General features: G+C 34.9%; 2 protein-coding genes across 2 annotated transcripts; both read left to right on the forward strand.

Moving 5' to 3' along the window:
* The first annotated feature begins 1982 nt into the window (after positions 1–1982).
* LOC112026746 ((+)-cis,trans-nepetalactol synthase NEPS1) lies at positions 1983–14930 on the forward strand. Its single transcript, XM_065767472.1, has 3 exons — positions 1983–2382; positions 11802–11929; positions 13593–14930. The coding sequence occupies exons 1-3, from the start codon at positions 1983–1985 to the stop codon at positions 14310–14312; spliced, it is 1248 nt and encodes a 415-aa protein (XP_065623544.1). The 3' UTR covers positions 14313–14930.
* A 1744-nt stretch (positions 14931–16674) lies between these two features.
* On the forward strand, positions 16675–17559 carry LOC111991968 ((+)-cis,trans-nepetalactol synthase NEPS1; the record flags this gene model as incomplete). Its single annotated transcript, XM_024023776.2, has 1 exon — positions 16675–17559. A coding segment is annotated over one exon (681 nt), but the record flags the coding sequence as incomplete, so codon positions are not given.
* Between the last annotated feature and the right edge of the window lie 4130 nt (positions 17560–21689).

Raw genomic sequence — 21689 nt, forward strand, 5'->3', positions numbered from 1 at the left:
AAGCTCGCGACTAGACTTCCACTCGCGAAGTAGTTGCGAAATGAGTCACAAAAATGATCAAAACCTAGAAATTTTGAAAATTTTTCTAAGTGTTTTTCATGACTGGAGGTCTCACTTGCCAGGGAGTTGCGAAACCTTCTGAGTAAGCTCGCAACTAGGGTCTCATGACTAGAATGACTCACTTGAGCTCGCGACTAGGGTCTCATGACTAGAATGACTCACAAGTGAGTCGCTAAAAAGCAGAGTTGAAAATTTTTGGATTTTCTAAAATTTTCCAAAACAAAAACACTTTCCAAAAACAACTAAAATACTCAAAAATATTTTGTATTTGATCAACATATGATTGAGTATGTACAACACATTTAATCAAATGCAATCACACAAATGACTAAGGTATTCATTGAACATAAACATGTGTGATGTGTGTGGGTATCAAATGTGAGATAGTCCTTAGTCTAATATAAAGCTTCAATAATCAATTCAACCAAAACATACACAATTAGCACTAAGTAGAGTGACCAATCTCAATTATAGAAATGAGTATATATGACCTCCCACAAAACTTGATTACATAACTTTGAAGCTTTTCATTGGATTCTTACATTTCACAACATTTGATCTTTTTAGAACATTACATCTCTTTTTGATATTTCAATTTTGAGAGTAACCATTTGGCTTTTGGGCATCATGCACTTTTAATATAAGTTGTCTTCCCTTTTTACTGGTCAAATATTAGTATGTGCAATAACTTTTGCAGCTCATTATCTCTTTTTGAGATTTGACATTGGATGAGCTATTTATTCAAAAAAAATATAAAAGAGTGAGAAGATATATAGGTACAAGTCTATGCATATCTCAAGATCAACAAAACTATTGACTAATCATTCATGACAAGTTTGAAAATCTATTTACAACAATCACATAAATGTCAATATTTTTCCCACAAAGATACAAGTGCAAAAAGAACAAGCTAAGCTCATAAATGCACAAAACCAAGATTGAAGTTACATTTTCCTAATCAACTATACTCATTTCTTGGCAACTCATGAGTGGGCAAACCATTATGACCTCACCCTCGGTTGTAAAATATCATAGCCACCAGCGTGAACTAAAAATTTGAAGTGGCACACTGTTATTGGAGAGTGTAAACAGGACCGGTTAGAATTCAAACCATACAAGTTCCAAAAAAAAAAAAAAAAAATCAAATTATATAATATTAATATTTACCTATTTCCCATATATTCTGTCCTTTGCGGGTGATATCTGCATTCCATGCTATTACCGAGCTGAATCTTCACAAGCTCGAAAGGTCAGCAAAATATATATTAACCCATAATTTCTTTCTAGTAAAGTATGCAAAGGAATCTATACAATATTGAATTAGATCAAATTATGCTAATACGTAACAGCAATAAGTGTTAAAGACATGTCATTTTTCTTATCTGATAAATTAAAACTCACTTGGCTTATTTGCCCGGCTCTTTATTATAAATAGTTTTATGAGAGTAGTCAATCCCCGTGCCCATACTTTTGTATGTGCAGCAAAAGCACGAGCACGAGGATTGACTACTCTCATAAAACTGATATACAAAAGTATAGGCACCAAGATTGACTACTCTCATAAACTTATATACAAAAGTGTAGGCACCAGGATTGACTACTCTCATAAAACTGACTACTCTCATAAAACTTATATACAAAAGTATGGGCACGAGGATTGACTACTCTCATAAAACTACTTATTTGGGACACCAGAGTTGGACAACCTTTCTTAGGAGCACTTGGATAATAGTACTATATAACAATTAACAAATGAAAGATTAAATATAATGTAATGAGTTGTGTTCTTAGCAACTTTTGACATAACAAAGATATTCAATCAACTGATTAACGCAAACAAACGAAATGACAGATTCCACAGGCACAGATCCAAAGAGCAAACTCCAAGGCAAGGTGGCCATAGTCACGGAGGCGCAAGCGGCATGGGCGAGGCCACGGCTCGCGAGTTCGCCACTCACGGCGCACGAGCCATCGTCATCGCCGACGTCCAAGACGAGAAGGGCCAAAACACCGCCGTGTCAATCGGCTCCAACTTATTCACCTACGTACACTGCGATGTCAGCGACGAGGAACAGGTCAAGAACTTAGTGGAGTCCACGGTGAAAGCGTACGGACGCTTGGACATCATGTTCAGCAACGCGGGCATGGGGAGATCGACCCACGCGTGCGATCAGAGCGTGCTGGACATGGACTTGGCGGCTTACGCCTTGAAAGGTGAGGCGATGAGGCCCAAAAATGTGGCGGACGCTGTGGTGTTTCTTGCTTCTGAGGATTCCCAGTTTGTCACTGGCCATGATTTGGTGGTGGATGGTGGGTATAGAGGTTAGAGTTGGCTAAGAATGCATTAGAAAGGCCCAATTGTGTGAGTTGTGTCATCATCACCAAGTTTTTATGCATGGGCTCTCTGTTGCAGGATTCAAGTTGTAATAATCGAAATCTTCTAATAATGGTTGTAAAGCTGGACTACCAGCTAAGGAATAGATAGATTAGGCTGCTATAAACTGCCTGAAAACTATGAATGAGAATGTAATCTGCATAATTGCAAATTTGCAATCCATAGAGACAAATAGAATTGGAAGGGGCCACTAATTTTGTTTGGGAAAAATTATATTATGTAGCGGATACATACGTTGCCTCCCTCTCATGTAGTGAGGCCCACCTACTGTGAGAGGGATACCAAAATCATCCAGGCCAAAGACACCAAGAGCAAGTTCATTTTGTGTCTAGTTACCGTACAGAACGACGTGTAGTGCGTTACTTTGATCCTTTGTACTATAGGTCGTGCATCTCTATCTCTAATTACTTACTCAGTGAGGACAGATGTCAACAGGTTATGGGCTTACTAGTTAGCTAGGCCATGTTTGTTTTAGCCAAAACTATCACTCAATTCCCAAATCTCGTAGGTCCCACCACAAGTTTGTTTATTTGGTTTAGTTTTTGTTCTCAATTCTCGTATATTCATCACTCAAAAAACAGAGTTAAAGTTTCATTTTGTGAGTTTTCATATTATAAGAATTAAGTTATAATGACAGACTTGTAAGAAAAACCAAACTGCCGGAATTCACTCTTATGACTTGTTTCTATTAAGTCAAACCAAACTTAAGAGCCCCAACGACTCTTTTTGAGTGGCACCAGAAATCAGTAGAGTCCCGTCACTCCACACACAAACTAACTCCTGAAGAGTTCTACCTTGCTCATTCCCCACACACATCAAAAATCTCATCTCTGTCTCTGGTCTTATATCCAAAGAAGGGCTCCTCCCTTGGATTTCTTATCTTCACCTCTAGCTCTGATCCTCTGCTTCAATTTTTGTTGTTCTTTGCCTCTGGGTCTACCTTCAAATCTCAAGTAAACACATCTTTCATTCATTTTCCTTGAATTTGTCCTATAGATTTGGGTTTCTGCGTGTTGGTTTAACAATTTATTTCAACAAAAAATTTGTTGTGTTTATACTAGAGATTTTGGATTTGGTTTTTAGTTCTTGGTTTAGCAAATTAAATTTAGTTTTAGGATTTGCTTTGAGCGTTGGAGGCAATGGGTTTTATTTCTTGAAAAAAAAAAAAAAATAGAACAAGGAATTGCGGCTCATGATTATGCATCCCCTATTTTTTTCATTCATTGGCTAAACGCACAAATTAAGTTCCAAACTTTCAAGTGCCAATAGGGAAAATAAGATCCAAGTGGGTCACTGAGCTCAACATATATCAAAAACATGCTCTTCAAAGGGTACGAGAGACCTGTCCTACAGCTTTTTTGTTCAAATTTTTTATTTTTTCATTTATACCTTTGTTAGTTGTTACTTTAGTTCCTTTCAATTTTTTTTTTTTTTTTTAATACTAAGTATTTTAACACCCACAGTGATTTCCATTTTTGATACCTCCACTCTTCACATTTTTCTTACGCACGTATCTAACTCAATATCTAAGACAATTCGTGTTAACTTATTAGTCACCACAATTAAAAAGAATAAAATAGTCTCTTTCCTTTTCAAAGTGAGATTAAACATTTTTTTACTAACTCCTCATCTCCCATATTCACTCCCACATCTTTACATTTATATTGTAACATTTATTCATTTTAATTATTTAATATTAAAATGCTCCAACAATTCCTCACTCATTTTAATATTAAAATTTTTATCTAAAGAGAGATTACTAGGCAAAGATGGGTCACTATACATCATGAAGGTGTGCTCTGCATTGAACCTTCACTTAGGACACGTTTGGTAAATTGTAATAAACACTGTAATGTAATAAATATTCCTATGACATAACTATTCAGTTGTTTGGTTATGTTTTTATTACAATAACTAGTTATTCCTTATGAATAGCTATTCTTCAAAATGAGGAATAACTATTCATTATCGAAAGTACTGAATATCTATTCCTTCACCTTATATAATTACTTTTTAAAAAAATTTCCTAAAAAACCATTAGCTGCCACATCTTCAAAAGGAAAGAAAATAAATTTTCCTTATTGTTAATTATTAGCTCTATTTTGAACACTCTAAAATACTTATTTTAGGAAATTTGACTTAAAAATGATTTAATTACACATTCTTTTTATACTCTACTAAATTGTGAATGCATATTCAGAATTCTATTCCTCAATGGTCACCAAACCAATGAATAGTAATATTTATTACATTTCAACTTAATGTATTCTTTGTAATACTTATTCCTATTCTCATGTAATAATCATTACAGTGTACCAAACGTGCCCTTATTAAAACAACGATCTTAACTCCAAAGTCGTAGTGGTCTCTGACTTGAATTAGAACTGCTTTAAGAAAATTAAGCGTCACTGCTTACACATAACAACCAAGGTGTTGACATGAGCTTTTATAGCTATCACTTTACGGCCGTATGCTGATCCTGGTTTCATGAGTGTATTTGAGATTAAGTCCAAATCTCATAGGGAGCGGCCCCACCCCCACATTCACATAGGTGAAATTTTGTCAAAGGTGCTCCTGTAATTCTGACACCCCACTCATACGAGCTACAAATTTCATTAAGAGTTTTTTACTCAACCTCTCCACATTACAGGATAAATGCACTTACATCATAGGGATAAACAATTAAAAAATTATTTACAAAATAAATAATTATAAAAAATAAATTGTGCATTTCTTACGACCATCGTATGATTCATTTTTCCCATTGAACCCAATTTTTAAGATCTTTGGTCCTTAGGTTGGGTATCCTCATACATGGCTCATGATTCTATGGACTTTAGTCCCGTCCCCCTTGATGTATTTTAGACTATCTTTTGCCAAGGTCTTGGTAAATGGATCTGCAAGATTATCATTAGATTTAATATAATCCACAGTTATGATGCCACTATTCAAATAAGCATTTCCCAAAGTGGAATTTTATATAACAAATCTCTAAGCCAATTTGCCTCTTCACTAGTTGAAGCTAATGCTATTAATTCAACTTCCATTGTTGAATTAGCAATTATTATTTGCTTTTTAGATTTCCAACAAATAGCATCACTACTTAAGGTTAAAATATAACCAGTGGTAGAAAGAGAATCACCTGACAAAGTAGTCCAATCAGCAGGGTACTTTTTATAAAATAAGCTATAGTTTTTTGTACCAATTAAATATCTAATGACTCGCTTAATAGCTAGCCAATGATCTTTACTAGGTTTGCTAGTAAATCTGTTTAGCACTCCTACTACATGTGCAATGTCAGGTCTAGTACAATCAGTAGCATAACGCAAACTACCAATGATACTAGCATAATCCTTTTGATTAAAAATCTCATCATCATTATTCACAGGAAATAAATGAACACTAGAATCAAAAGGAGTAGCTAGACTTTTGTGATCATGAAAATTATATTTTTTCAATATTTTCTCAACATAATGTGATTGATCAAGAAATATTCCATCACATGTTTTTGTAATTTTCATGCCCAAAATAAAATTAGCCTCACCAAGATCTTTCATATCAAAATGGCTTTTAAGCATCTTTTTTTTCTCATTTATAACATGCATATTTGAGCCAAAAATCAACATATCATCTACATAGATGCTAATAATAACATGTAAATTATTCCATGATTTAAAATAAATACATTTATCACATTCATTTGATTCATAACCATTCTTAATCATGCAAGAATCAAACTTTTCATTCCACTGCTTAGGTGCTTGTTTTAAGCCATATAGGGATTTAGTCATACCTTGCTTTCTTGTCCAGGCTCTACAAAGCCTTCAAGTTGATCAATATAAATCTCTTCCTCTAGGTCCCCATTTAGAAAAGCAGTTTTTTCATCCATTTGATGAATTTTCAAATAAAAAATTGCAGCAATAGCAATTAACAATCTAATAGATGTAATTCTTGTTACCGGAGAAAATGTATCAAAGAAATCAAGATTAGCTTTTTGTTTTAAGCTTTTTGCAACAAGTCTAGATTTATACTTATCTATTGATCCATCAAATTTCAATTTTTTCTAAGGACCTATTTACAACCTATGGTCTTACAACTCGGTGGAAGGTCTACCAATTTCCAAGTTCTATTAGAAATTAGAGATTTCATCTCATCATTTACAGACTCTTTCCAAAATATAGCATCAAGTGATGTTAAAGTCTCTTTTAAATTTTGGGGATTTTCCTCAATGTTAAAAACATAATAATCAAGAGCAAAATCCTTTTCAACTCTAGCTCTTTTACTTCTTCTAGGTTCCATTTCAAAATTTTCTTGATTTTGTAGATGTGAAGTAGAACTAGGTTGTGACAAAATATTTTCTTCACCCCCAATTTTTCAATTTAAAAGGAAATTTTTCTTCATGAAAAATTGCATCACCAGATTCAAAAATTATTTTGTTTTTAAGATCAAAAACTCTATAGGCTGCACTATTAATCGTATAACCAAGAAAAGCGCAGGTAGTAGCTCTTATACCTAATTTAAGCATTTTAAAGTCAGTAAGTCTTGCATAAGCAAAACAACCCCATATTCTCAAATATCCCAAATTTGGCTTATATCCTATCCACATCTCAAAAGGTGTGGTGTGTGACTTTTTATGTGGCACCCTATTCAAAACATGACATGCAGTTAAAATATATTCACCCCAAAAATGTAAAGGTGCACCAGATTCAATTAATATGGCATTTGTAAACTCAATTAAAGTTCTATTTTTTCTTTTAGCCACACCATTTGAAGCAGGTGAATATGGTGTAGTAGTTTCATAGATAATTCCCAAAGACTGAACAAATAAGTTGAATGCACTTGATTCATACTCATGGCCTCTATCACTTCTTATTCTTTTTATTTTTCTACCGAATTGATTTTCAACTTCTTTTAAAAAAATCTTGAAAATTTTCAAAAGCATCACTTTTATTTTTCAACAAATAAATAGTTGTATATTTTGAGAAATCATCAATAAAAGTGATAATATATTTATTTCCTCCACGAGTTAAAATTCCCTCAAATTCACATAACTCAGAGTGAATTAACTCAAGTAATTCGGTATTTCTTACAACACTTTTATGAGGCTTTTTTTTTTTTTTTTTGTAATCTTAGCTTGACTACAAGTTTCACATTTTTCAAAATCTTTTGACAATCTTGGAAATAATCTTAAACTACTCATGATTCCCACATATCTACTATTTATATAACACAAATGAGCATGCCAAAAATTAATAAAAGAAATCATATAAACTGAACTGGTAGATGCTTTATTATTCTCAACATTCAATTTAAACATTCCATCACAAGAATAACCCTTGCCCATAAATTATCCCTTTTTAGTGATTACATAATTATCAGATTCCATAGTTTGCTTGAAACCAGCTTTGTTAAGCGAAAAACTTGACATCAAATTCTTCATCATGGACGGAGTGTAAAGTACATCTTTCAATGTTAACACACGCCTATAAGTGAATTTCAATTCAACCTCACCATTCCCAAGAACCTTGGTTTTGCTAGAGTCATCAAGTATAACAGTTTTTTCTTCTTCAAAAAGAGTGTACAACTTGAACAAATTTTTATCATAGTAGACATGGCTATTAGCACCAAAATCTACCCACCACCCTTTAACATATTGCACTATATTGATGTCTGTAATCATAGCCACTAAAGGCTATTCAGTTACGTTAGTCTGCGGGACAAATTCACATTTCTGAAATTTGCAAAATTGAGCAATATTCCCACTCTTGCCATAGACAAAACAGGATCTATTAAATTGATCTTGTGAAGGGGATTCTTGGTTCTTATTGTAATTTTTGTTCGGGTTTCCCCTTCCTTGAGGTCTATTATTATTTTTAAAGGCTCTTTTTTTAGGTTTCAATTGACCATTTCTAGGAAAATGATTTTTGGGCGTATTATTATTAGCTGAAATAAGGTTTACCTTTGTGGTGGAATTACCATTGCTCTCTTGTGTCATGAGTGCATCTTGTCCTCTAGCCTCCTCCACATGGATGCATGTGATCAAAGTCTCCAAGGATGTCTCTTTTTGTTTGTGCCACAAAATCTTTTGGAACTCCCTCCAAGATTGTAGTAGTTTGTCAATTATGTCAACTACCACCAAATTGTCTCCAATCTTTATGCCTTTGGATCTCAATTCTGCCGTAATCATTTGGAAGTCTTGTGCTTGATCCGCCACCAATTTTCCATTCACCATTTGATAACAAAAAAATTTACTAGTAGCATATTTCTTTGCACCTGCCTCCTTAGTATCATACTTGCTTTGTAAAGCTTTCCAAATTTTTTTAGCAGAATTATAAGTTGTATCATAATAATCATAGAAATGATTGGTAAAACAATTCAAAGGATAAGAGCAATAATTATATTCATCTTTTTTATACTTATCTATTTTTTCTTGATAGAGACTATGTTCTTCCTCACTCATCTCATCGATAGAAACCTTTGATGGATTCTTGTCAGTGAGGATGTAGACAACTTTGAGAAGACTCAAGTAAAAGAGAACCTTTCCTTTCCACCTCTTGAAGTGAGCTCCTTTAAAGCGAAAGGGCTTGTTAAGATCTCCAACAGACTCATTTGGTTTCTCTTGTGTAGGCTCCATGTGTTTGAATCTCCTTAAAATTATTGGTGTAATCACAATAATAATGGAAATAACACAACGAGAAATTGAATAATACTTCTGAATATTATTGATGTAAAGAAAAGAATTACACAACACTATTTGAACTGAGATGCGGCACTTGCTCTCTTTAAGAAGATTCAAGCCCTTGGTTGGCTAAATTTTGTAACCGGTGCAGACCTTCTTTGACTTATCTCCTCCAAGATACAACAGCCCAACAAGTGTCGTATGGTTAGAACAACCTCTGCACAAAGTGTTCAAGCCCAAAATTCCACCAAAAAGAACACCCTTCCTTGCCAAGGACCTCTCTATTTTTTTTAGTGTATATTGCAGTCACATGGATTGAGTCTAAATGAGTCTATTTATAGGCTTAATGGGCCTCATGAAATTACTACCCAAATTAATCTAATTAATTAGGTACATTATTTTGATGTAGTGAGTATTACAAGATTAATTGTTAGATATTAATCTGATGGACTAGAGTTACACAATTAATGGTGAGATAAGGAGTTTCTGAAGAATGAAAAGGCTCAAACGGATAGTCTATTAAGTGGGTTAATGGCTCTTCATTTTTTATAACAAAAATGGAATATTAATCTGAGTCATTTACTCACCAACAGATATGGTAATTATTTTGAATGGGCTATCAAGTAGGAGGATCCAAGAGGCTGATTCATTTCTATTTTTGATATCTCCACTCTTCACCTCCCCCTTACACACGTATCTACCCTAATATCTGAGACAATTCATGTTAATCTATTAATCATCACAATGAAAAAGAATAAAATAGTCTCTCTCATTTTCAATGTGGGATTAAACATTTTTTCACTAACTCCTCATCTTCCATATTCACTCCCACATTTTTACATTTATATTGTAATATTTATTCATTTTAATTATTTAATATTAAAATGCTCCAACAGTTAACATTCTTAATCAATGTTTTTTTGCTTCCACTTATGTTATTAATTCTAATTTGCTGTGTATCTGAAATTATCTTGTTAACTAAATTTACCTATACAAGGAGAACTAAAGCCAAGTTTGAGCCTCTACACATATTTCTTCTTTCTTCTGAAGAGTTGGAGGAGGGAGAAATGAAAGAGGAATGTGGGAGAGAGAAGAGTTCAGACAAGTTCTAAATAAAAGAGGACTATAGCCATTTTGAAGCAATCAGACTAGTGGGCTCCACTAAACGAAAACTAATGCCAAGTTTTCAACAACATTCATTTAATTAAAATGAAATAAAATATTCACTTTGAGGCCTCTAAAGTGATTAAAAGATGTTGTTTACCTACCTTTTTACTATATGAGAATACTAAAGATTAAATACATTTTTTTTTTTTTTTTTTTGAGGAACAAAATATGCTACTTATAAACACATTTTATATACACTTCCTATCTATTGTATTAACATTGTATTTAGTTTGAAGTTTGTTGAATTTAGGTTAAATTATAAAATGTACCATTTAACTCTGCCTAAAATTCATTTTGGTCCATTAATTTCACTTTTATTCAATTTAGTCTTCTAATTTTCAATTTTGTTCAATCCAATCCTCTTGTTAGTCTCTATCAAAATTTAGTCATTAACTACCCCCTTAATGATGTAGATTTGTATTAAACAAAGTTAAAAGTTAACAGTGCAATTCTGACGAAGATTAATGGGAGAACTAAATTGAAAAAAAAGTGAAGTTAGAGAGCTAAATTGAATTTTGGGCAAAATAGAGGGTACATTTGTGATTTAGCCAATTTTACTAGAAACTTAAAACTTGTGCTTTTCAAGAAACATACGTGGACCTCATGTTTTTAGTGGCCCAAATGCAATGTTTTACCCATCAAGAATTGAGTTTTTAAGATTTATGTATGAGCCTCGTGATTGTATTGGCCCAAATAATTTAACTATTTTGTAATTGGTATTTTCCCTCCAATACCCATTTTCTATAAATATGGTTTATTATTGGGAAAACCCATTTTATGAGACACGAGAGAAATGACATAAGTTATGAGCCCTAACCCTTTGAAGGAAAAACATGAGCCTTGACCTTGAGCCCAATTTATGATGCAAGAGATACATGGACCATGGACCCATTCCTTGATGGAAATAAAAGACAAGTTAAAATGAGTTCAAAGCATGACGTTAACATTTCTTTTTTAAGAAATGTTTGTTTTAAGCCGTTCCCAGGAAAACAAAAGTGACAAAAAATGTGAGCTATAAATCCAAAACATTAGGTATGAGTAATTTTAGGCCAAGCCTGATTTATGTGGTTGGAATATATATATATATATATATGTGTGTGTGTGTATTTTTCCTGTGAACAGTTTGTTTCATATATTTTTTCCAAAGTGTAATATTAGGATCACAATTTTTATTACAATTTACTCATATGGCAAGTCACGAGTGGTGGAGTTGTGCACTACCACTTTTACTCTACCTCTCATAATTTGCCACATAAGCAAGTTGTGGCAAAAATTGTGGTCCTAACATTTTCTTTTTCTTTCAAATCATATAATGGATTCACAAGGCCGGCTCTAGACATTTTGGGGCCTAAGGCGAGAACTAAAATAGGGCTTTTTTATATTTATGTATTAATTAAATTAATATTTATTTAATATTTTTATATTATAATATATTTTATTTAAAATATATTTTTCTTACATTTTGAGATGTAAATTGACTAATTAAATTTTTGTATTCAGGTTCTTCTAACATCTCATTTTCAATCGATAATATAGCTAATCCACTTAATCTTTCTTGGGACATTGTCCATCTTAGATATGATTTTATTAATTTTAATTTTGAAAAACTTCTTTCTGCAGAAGCTACTGTAATAGGTATTATTAGTAAAATCCTATAAGCAATGCATGTATTTTGAAATGAATCTAATCTTTTAATATAATTTAGTATGTCAATTGGAGTATAATCTTTTATTTGTAAAATTTCTTTTAAAGCCTTTAACTTTGAAAATAAATCTAAACCATCAATATCATAATAAACATCATGTTTGAGAAAAGATTAAAGTTTAAGATAGTATTTTTGTAAACTATCATCATCTGGTGATTTTAGTTTTGTGAAGTTAAATAGAAAACCAAAAATATCTTCATATATTTGAAATTGTTCAAATATATTCTCAATTGATCTAATTGCTTTATCTACTATATATAAGAAATATTCAATTCTAAAAAATTCTTCAGCAAAACGTGTTGTCTCATTATGAATATTTTCATTAAATTGTTTCTTTCTATGAATTATATGGTTCTCACAAAATACAAGTTCTATTTCCATTTCCAATGCAATTTTTTTAGATGAATTCATTGCAGATGTAAACCCATTTTCTCTATATCCTTTAAAATAAGAAATGTGACCTTTTAATTGATCTATAGCAACATCAATGTGCATGTCTTTTGATTGTAAGTTTTTACTAACAAAGTTGATAGCAAATAATCAAGGTTTTCAGAATTGGACCGGACCGGGAGGTCCGACTGTGAAAACTGGGAACCGGGATGAAAGTCGGTTTTTTAAGCATAAAGAACCGAATTTTTTGTTAATTCCGTGAACCCCTAAAACCGGGGATGGACCACACAAACCGGTGGCAAGAACTGTACGGTCCAACCCTTTAGTAATTTTTTTATTTTTTATTTTTTATTTTTTATAAAAACAACTTAACACAACTTTATTCTACTTAATTAAATTATCCATCTCTTACAATGAATAAAAAAAAAAACTATAATTAAAATCCTTCAAAGATATTCAACTTTACTTCAAAAATTAATAATATATTTTAATGTTTTTGATGACTTGCATAATTTGGCATAATTTATCACTTCTCAACTTTAAGCTTTAGTCTAATTTTATTTATTTTTTGTTGATTTTAGACTTCATTATTGTTATTTAAATTTTATTTCAGATTTGAAGGAAATAAAGATTTAACCAAATGAAAGAGAACTAAAAAAGAGGGCTGAAGAAAGCAAGGTTTTGGGCTGAAAAAGTGCAACATGTTTGAGAAAGAAGAGTGGGCTGATTAAGTGAATGGGCTGAAAAGAAATTCGTTTGTGGGCTGAAAAGAGCACCACGTCTAAAGCAGAAAAGGGCACCACGTTTGAGAAATAAAAGAGGCGGAACTGAAAGAAAAGAAGGCAGAAAAACGCTGAAACAGAGCAACGTTTTGGGCTGAAACAGAGGCTGAAATAGAGGAACGTTTTGGGCTGAAACAGGGGCTGAAAGGAGCAACGTTTTTGGGCTGAAAGGAGGACGTTTTTGGGCTGAAGAAAGCAAGGTATTGGGCTGAAACAGTGAGCTGAAAAAGACAAACGTTTTGGGCTGAAAAGGGCACCACAGCTGAAGCAGAAGAAAAGAAAGCGCTGAAAAGAAAACGGAAAAAAGGGGGCTGAAGCAGAAGAAAAAGGAGCGCCGAAACAGAAAAGAAAAAGAGCTGAAACAGAAAAAAAAGAGAGGGCTGAAGCAGAAAGGAGGCTAAAGCAGATTTTTAGGGCGAGGCCACGGCTCGCGAGTTCGCCACTCACGGCGCACGAGCCATAGTCATCGCCGACGTCCAAGACGAGAAGGGCCAAAACACCGCCGTGTCAATCGGCTCCAACTTATGCACCTACGTACACTGCGATGTCAGCGACGAGGAACAGGTCAAGAACTTAGTGGAGTCCACGGTGAAAGCGTACGGACGCTTGGACATCATGTTCAGCAACGCGGGCATGGGGAGATCGACCCACGCGTGCGATCAGAGCATGCTGGACATGGACTTGGCGGCTTACGACAAGCTCATGGCGGTGAACGCGCGTGGAATGGCGGCGTGCGTGAAGCACGCGGCGAAGGCAATGGTGGAAGGGCGCGTGAGGGGGAGCATTGTTTGTACAGCGAGCAAAGCGACTAGTGCTGGTTACCACAAGTTCATCGACTACGTGATGTCAAAGCACGCGGTGCTGGGGTTGGTGAGGTGCGCGAGCATGAACCTGGGTGCGTATGGGATACGCGTGAATTGTGTTTCGCCAGGGATGGTTGGGACGCCATTGTTGAAGGACATGTTGGGGTATGAAAATGAGGAAGAGGATAAGGTGGTAGAGTCGACTTACACCTTGAAAGGTGAGGCGATGAGGCCCAAAAATGTGGCGGACGCTGTGGTGTTTCTTGCTTCTGAGGATTCCCAGTTTGTCACTGGCCATGATTTGGTGGTGGATGTTGGGTATAGAGGTTAGAGTTGACTAAGAATCCATTAGAAAGGCCCAATTGTGTGAGTTGTGTCATCATCACCAAGTTTTTATGCATGGGCTCTCTGTTGCAGGATTCAAGTTGTAAAAATCGAAATCTTCTAATAATGGTTGTAAAGCTGGACTATCAGCTAAGGAATAGATAGATTAGGCTGCTATAAACTGCCTGAAAACTATGAATGAGAATGTAATCTGCATAATTGCAAATTTGCAATCCATAGAGCAAATAGAATTGAAAGGGGCCACTAATTTTGTTTGGGAAAAATTATATTATGTAGCGGATACATACGTTGCCTCCCTCTCATGTAGTGAGGCCCACCTACTGTGAGAGGGATATCAAAATCATCCAGGCCAAAGACACCAAGAGCAAGTTCATTTTGTGTCTAGTTACTGTACAGAACGACCTGTAGTGCGTTACTTTGATCCTTTGTACTATAGGTCGTGCATCTCTATCTCTAATTACTTACTCAGTGAGGACAGATGTCAACAGGTTATTGGCTTACTAGTTAGTTAGGCCATGTTTGTTTTAGCCAAAACTATCACTCAATTCCCAAATCTCGTAGGTCCCACCACAAGTTTGCTTATTTGGTTTAGTTTTTGTTCTCAGTTCTCGTATATTCATCACTCAAAAAACTGAGTTAAAGTTTCATTTTGTGAGTTTTCATATTATAAGAATTTAGTTATAATGACAGACTTGTAAGAAAAACCAAACTGCCGGAATTCACTCTTATGACTTGTTTCTATTAAGTCAAACCAAACTTAAGAGCCCCAACGACTCTTTTTGAGTGGCAACAGAAATCAGTTGAGTCCCGTCACTCCACACACACAAACTAACTCCTGAAGAGTTCTACCTTGCTCATTCCACACACAAATCAAAAATCTCATCTCTGTCTCTAGGTCTTATATCCAAAGAAGGGCTCCTCCCTTGGATTTCTTATCTTCACCTCTAGCTCTGATCCTCTGCTTCAATTTTTGTTGTTCTTTGCCTCTGGGTCTACCTTCAAATCTCAAGTAAACACATCTTTCATTCATTTTCCTTGAATTTGTCCTATAGATTTGGGTTACTGCGTGTTGGTTTAACAATTTATTTCAACAAAAAATTTGTTGTGTTTATACTAGAGATTTTGGATTTGGTTTTTAGTTCTTGGTTTAGCAAATTAAATTTAGTTTTAGGATTTGCTTTGAGCGTTGGAGGCAATGGGTTTTATTTCTTGAAAAAAAAAAAAAAATAGAACAAGGAATTGCGGCTCATGATTATGCATCCCCTATTTTTTTCATTCATTGGCTAAACGCACAAATTAAGTTCCAAACTTTCAAGTGCCAATAGGGAAAATAAGATCCAAGTGGGTCACTGAGCTCAACATATATCAAAAACATGCTCTTCAAAGGGTACGAGAGACCTGTCCTACAGCTTTTTTGTTCAAATTTTTTATTTTTTCATTTATACCTTTGTTAGTTGTTACTTTAGTTCCTTTCAATTTTTTTTTTTTTTTTTAATACTAAGTATTTTAACACCCACAGTGATTTCCATTTTTGATACCTCCACTCTTCACATTTTTCTTACGCACGTATCTAACTCAATATCTAAGACAATTCGTGTTAACTTATTAGTCACCACAATTAAAAAGAATAAAATAGTCTCTTTCCTTTTCAAAGTGAGATTAAACATTTTTTTACTAACTCCTCATCTCCCATATTCACTCCCACATCTTTACATTTATATTGTAACATTTATTCATTTTAATTATTTAATATTAAAATGCTCCAACAATTCCTCACTCATTTTAATATTAAAATTTTTATCTAAAGAGAGATTACTAGGCAAAGATGGGTCACTATACATCATGAAGGTGTGCTCTGCATTGAACCTTCACTTAGGACACGTTTGGTAAATTGTAATAAACACTGTAATGTAATAAATATTCCTATGACATAACTATTCAGTTGTTTGGTTATGTTTTTATTACAATAACTAGTTATTCCTTATGAATAGCTATTCTTCAAAATGAGGAATAACTATTCATTATCGAAAGTACTGAATATCTATTCCTTCACCTTATATAATTACTTTTTAAAAAAATTTCCTAAAAAACCATTAGCTGCCACATCTTCAAAAGGAAAGAAAATAAATTTTCCTTATTGTTAATTATTAGCTCTATTTTGAACACTCTAAAATACTTATTTTAGGAAATTTGACTTAAAAATGATTTAATTACACATTCTTTTTATACTCTACTAAATTGTGAATGCATATTCAGAATTCTATTCCTCAATGGTCACCAAACCAATGAATAGTAATATTTATTACATTTCAACTTAATGTATTCTTTGTAATACTTATTCCTATTCTCATGTAATAATCATNGACGTCCAAGACGAGAAGGGCCAAAACGTCGCCGCATCAATCGGCCCCAACATATGCACCTATGTCCACTGCGATGTCAGCGACGAGGAACAGGTGAAAACATTGGTAGACTCCACAGTCAATACGTACGGACGCCTCGACATCATGTTTAGCAACGTGGGCATGGCCCGAGCGACCCACACGTGCGATCAGACAGTGTTGGACGTAGACTTGTCGGCTTACGACAAGCTCATGGCGGTGAACGCGCGTGGGATGGTGGCGTGCGTGAAGCACGCGGCGAAGGCGATGGTGGAAGGGCGCGTGAGGGGTAGCATAATTTGCACAGCGAGCATGGCGGCGAGTATGGGTACGGACAGGTTTGTCGATTACGTGATGTCAAAGCATGCAGTGTTGGGGTTGGTGAGGTCTGCGAGCTTGCAAGTGGGTTCATATGGGATACGCGTGAATTGTGTTTCACCAGGGGCAGTTGGAACACCATTGCTGAAGGAGATGTTGGGGTTTGAAAATGATGAGGAGGTAGATAAGGTGGTAGAGTTGAGTTCGAACTTGAAAGGTGGGGTGTTGAGGCCCAAAAATGTGGCAGACGCTGTCGTGTTTCTTGCTTCTGAAGATTCCCAATTTGTCACTGGCCATAATTTGGCGGTAGATGCTGGGTTTAGAGTTTAGAGTTAGCTAAGGACAGACTAGCCCCCTATTACTCTATATGTTTGTATCTTTGTGTGTTGTGTCCTAGGCTATTACTCGTTTCTTGCTTCACAGTTGGTTATTGCAGCATAGATCGTAATGATTGTAATGACCCAAATAATTAGACCATCTTGGTATTTTTTTTTCCCCCATGATTCATTTTTGTATAAATATGTTCTTTTATTATTGGGAAGATCCATTCGATGAGAGATGACAGAAATGATCGATGTAGGCTTTGCCTATGAGCCTTAATCCTTTGAAGAAAAAGCATGGGCCTTTGCCTATAGCTGTGAATAAGGGAAAAACTCCTATAGAGGTATGGTCTGGATCTCTTACTACTAATTATGATTCCTTGAGCATATTTGGTTGTCTTGCATATTATCATGTGAAGGATTTAAAATTGGATCCTAGAGCCAAGAAAGCTATTTTTTTGGGCTTTAATTTAGGTGTGAAAGGATATAGGCTTTGGTGTACCGAGACAAAGAAGCTAATTCATAGCTGAGATATTACATTTAATGAATCTGAGTTTGTCAAACCTATTAAGCAAGTGGAGGAGAGCATAGTTGAGAGTGATCTGCAGCAAGTGGAGTTTGAAACTTCTGTTGTTTCTTCAAATTCTATTAACATAGACAATGATATTGTGGTTGATGAGAGAAATAATCTAGATGAGAGTGAAGCTCTAGTTTTGACACCTTCACAGTTGACAAAGTCCATTGTAGTGAGAAGATCCAAACGGAAAATTCATAAATTAGCTAGATATGTTGATGCTGTGCACTTCCCATTGTTGACAAGGGAGTCAATTTCGTACTAGAGGCTGTACCGGTTTGACCAGCGGAATGATATATTTCGGTACCGGTCAATACCGGTGTACCGTTTCGAATTTACCGTTATTTTATATATTTAATATATAGATAAACAGAATATTTTTAAAAAAATAATAACAACCTAAAATTTAAAATCTGTTATAAAAATATTGTAAAAATATTGTGAATATAATATTTTTACTATTATTTTAGTACACATATCTCAATTTTCAAGGACCACCTGCCAACAAATTGTTAATAACCCACCTTTTTTTTTTCACCTCCACTCATCTTCTTTTACTTTTGCAATTTATCTTTCTTTATTTTTATCTTTTTATCTTGGTTTTATCCCCTCCACATGTTTACATCTACTGAGTCTTGTCCCATTTCAAATTTCAAAAGGCCAGTCATCTCCTTACCTTTGGTCAGAGACGTCAGTCATCACATGGGCTCCCAAAGCAAAACTCAAAATCTTTGACAAGCAGTAAAGACAAAAAAAACCGAAGAAGAAGAAGAAGATTCACACAGACATTGCAGAGACTACGAAGGAAAATGGAAAGCTAAGCAGAAAAGAGACTGAGATACGAGAAAGATGAATCAGATCGTGAAATTTGTTGAGAAACTATCTCAGGTGAGTGAAAAATTACAAAAAAATTTCTGTTTCTTTTCAGGCACCGGTACAGAAAATATCGACCGTACCAGCTAGTACGGTATGAAATTAACTACATTGATTGTTGAAGAAGACATTCTATCCACCTATAAAAAAGTTGTGTGCATATCTAAGAGTGGTGAATGGAAGAAGGCTATGGAAGAGAAGATGCAATCTCTTCACAAGAATTAGACTTGGGATTTGGTATAACTTCCTAAAGGCAAGAAAGAGATTGGGTGCAAGTGGGTCTACACAAAGAAAGAGAGACCTACAGTCAAAGATAGTGTGCGGCTCAAAGTTAGATTGGTTGCTAAAGGATATGCTCAAAAGGAAGGGATTGACTACAATGAGGTGTCTCTCTTGTTGTTAAACATTCCTCTATCCGTATTTTGCTAGCTTTGGTGGCACAATTTGATCTTGAGTTAGCACAACTTGATGTGAAGACAACTTTCTTGCATGGAGATTTGGAGAAAGAGATTTACATGTCTCAACCTCATGGCTTTGAAGTTGCTAGTAAGGAGAATTGGGTCTACAAATTGAAGAAATCATTGTATGGATTGAAACAGTTTCCTTGACAGTGGTATAAGCGGTTTGACCACTTCATGATTCGGTAAAAGCACACTAGGAGCCAGTTTGATCGTTGTGTATATCTTTGTAGGCTTTCTAATGGATCCTTTATCTACTTGCTTTTATATGTTGATGACATGTTGGTGTCATGTAAAAACAAGGTAGAATTGTACAATTAAAGATTCAGTTGAGTTCAAAATTTGAGATGAAGGATCTCGGTGAAGCAAAGAAGGTACTTGGAATGGAGATTGCACAAGATAAAGTGAAGGGCACTATTCATTTGACACAAAAACAATATTTGACTAAAATACTACAACGTTTTGGTATGAATTCCAATACCAAGTCTGTGAGTACTCCTTTGGCCCCTCATTTTAAGCTTAGTTCTTTGCTGTCACCGCTCACTGATGAGGAGTGTGAGTACATGGCTCATGTCCTGTATGTGGGTTTGGTTGGTAGCCTCATATATGCAATGGTGTGTACTCGGCTGGACATTTCATAAGCTGTCAGTATGGTTAGTCATTATATGCATGATCCGGGGAAATGTCATTGGCAAGCGGCTAAATGGATCTTGAGATACATTTTGGGAATTGTTGATTTGGGTTTGAAGTTTGAGAGAGATGATTATGTTGGAAGCCACTTAATTGATTATGTTGACTTGAATTTTGCTGGTGATCTAGATAAGCATTGTTCTACTATAGGCTACATCTTTACACTTGCTAAAGCACCGGTGAATTGGAGGTCCACATTGCAGTCCATTGTTGCATTGTCAACCACTGAAGCTGAATACACGGCTGTGACTGAAGCCATTAAGAAGGCTATTTGGCTACATGGTTTTGTTGAAGACTTGGGAATTTATCAAGAGCATGTCTTTGTATTTTGTGATAGTCAAAGTGTTATTTATTTAGCAAAGAACCAAGTCCATCACTCTCAAACGAAACATATTGATGTTCGCTTTCACTTTATTTGTGAAATTATTGATGAGGGAGATATTCTTCTTAAAAAGATTGGGATTGCAGATAATCTAGCTGACATGATGACTAAACTAGTTCCTTTGCACAAGTTCAAGCATTGCTTGGATTTGACTGGCATTTGTAGTTTGTGATAGCCCTTAGGGGCTTTGGTGGTGATGATGAAGAAGTTTCGTTTGTGTGGTTTGATTGGATTCAAGCCAAGGTAGAGATTTGTAAAGTCGAAGGCTTGAATTCAACTTAAGCTATGATTGTTTTGGAGTGCCGTACAAGACTTGAAGGCTCTTTCATTGCCATCACTATTTTCGTACAAGTCTTGATCATTTCCTATTTCATGTGCAACACTATTTCCTAATAGTTTTAGGACTAGTATTCATAGCAGTTTTGGTGCAAAGCAATCACACCTAGCCTGCTCACTCTAGTATATATAGGATATAGGAGTTGCGGCAATTGAAGAGAGAATTGTAGAGTGAAATAGAGAGATTGGTTGCTGCATATTTGTGAGAGTTCTCTAGTTTAGAATAGGATACAAGGTTTTCTCTATTCTTTGTTATTTGTGAGAAAGCTATTGGGTGTATTGGGAATTGGGTGTGTGTGAGCATACTGATACACCAACTTGTATATCTTCATATTTGATTAGTGGAAATTCTTCATCGTTGCCCATGGACGTAGGCTAAAAGTCAAACCATGTAAATCCTTGGTATTCTTTTGTTTGTGTGCGTGTGTTTATTTTCTGATTTTGGGTTTGCTTCGTTCCTATTGTTTAATTCTTGGAGATCTTTCTATAGTCATAATATTTTTACAATCAATTCTAAGGTAGGAGTGCTATCTGGAGATGCTTTCCTACAGCAAGAGGAGCTGAGAGAAAATGAAAGGCAATTAAAAGGGCTCTCTCTCTCTCTCTCTCTCTCTCTCTCTCAGAGAGAGAGAGAGAGAGAGAGAAGGGTTACAGGTAGCTGGATTTTTAGAACAATTTTGTGTGTAATTTGCTGTGATTTGATTAAAAAAGATAGGACGAGTCGGCTGCTAATGCTATAGTAGGATGCAACAAATGAACATCCAACTTAACTTTTCGGCCAAGTTATTCATTTTTCACTAGCCATTGATTGAAATGATATTTTCTATCAACTAGCTAGTAATTTCTTGGCAACCCATGAGGGGGCAAACCATTATGACTTCACCCTCAGTTGTAAGATATCATATATAGCCACTCATTACAAAACTCTCGCTTTCACTCTACAAGTGGAGTGAACTAATTCTTATTCTCTTAAGTTGCAAAATAATAGTTTCTCAAAAAAAAAAAAAAAAAAAAAGTTGCAAAATAATAAT

This window comes from Quercus suber, unplaced genomic scaffold, assembly GCF_002906115.3.
Source record: "Quercus suber isolate HL8 unplaced genomic scaffold, Cork oak 2.0 scaffold_810, whole genome shotgun sequence".
NCBI classification, from domain to species: Eukaryota; Viridiplantae; Streptophyta; class Magnoliopsida; order Fagales; family Fagaceae; genus Quercus; species Quercus suber.

Coding starts and splice junctions, on each gene's coding strand:
- LOC112026746 (XM_065767472.1), top strand. CDS start 1,983: ATGGGCGAGGCCACGGCTCGCGAGTTCGCCACTCACGGCGCACGAGCC. Junction 2,383..11,801: donor GGTGGATGGTGGGTATAGAG/GTTAGAGTTGGC, acceptor TTTTGTATTCAG/GTTCTTCTAACATCTCATTT. Junction 11,930..13,592: donor TTCTTTCTGCAGAAGCTACT/GTAATAGGTATT, acceptor GCAGATTTTTAG/GGCGAGGCCACGGCTCGCGA.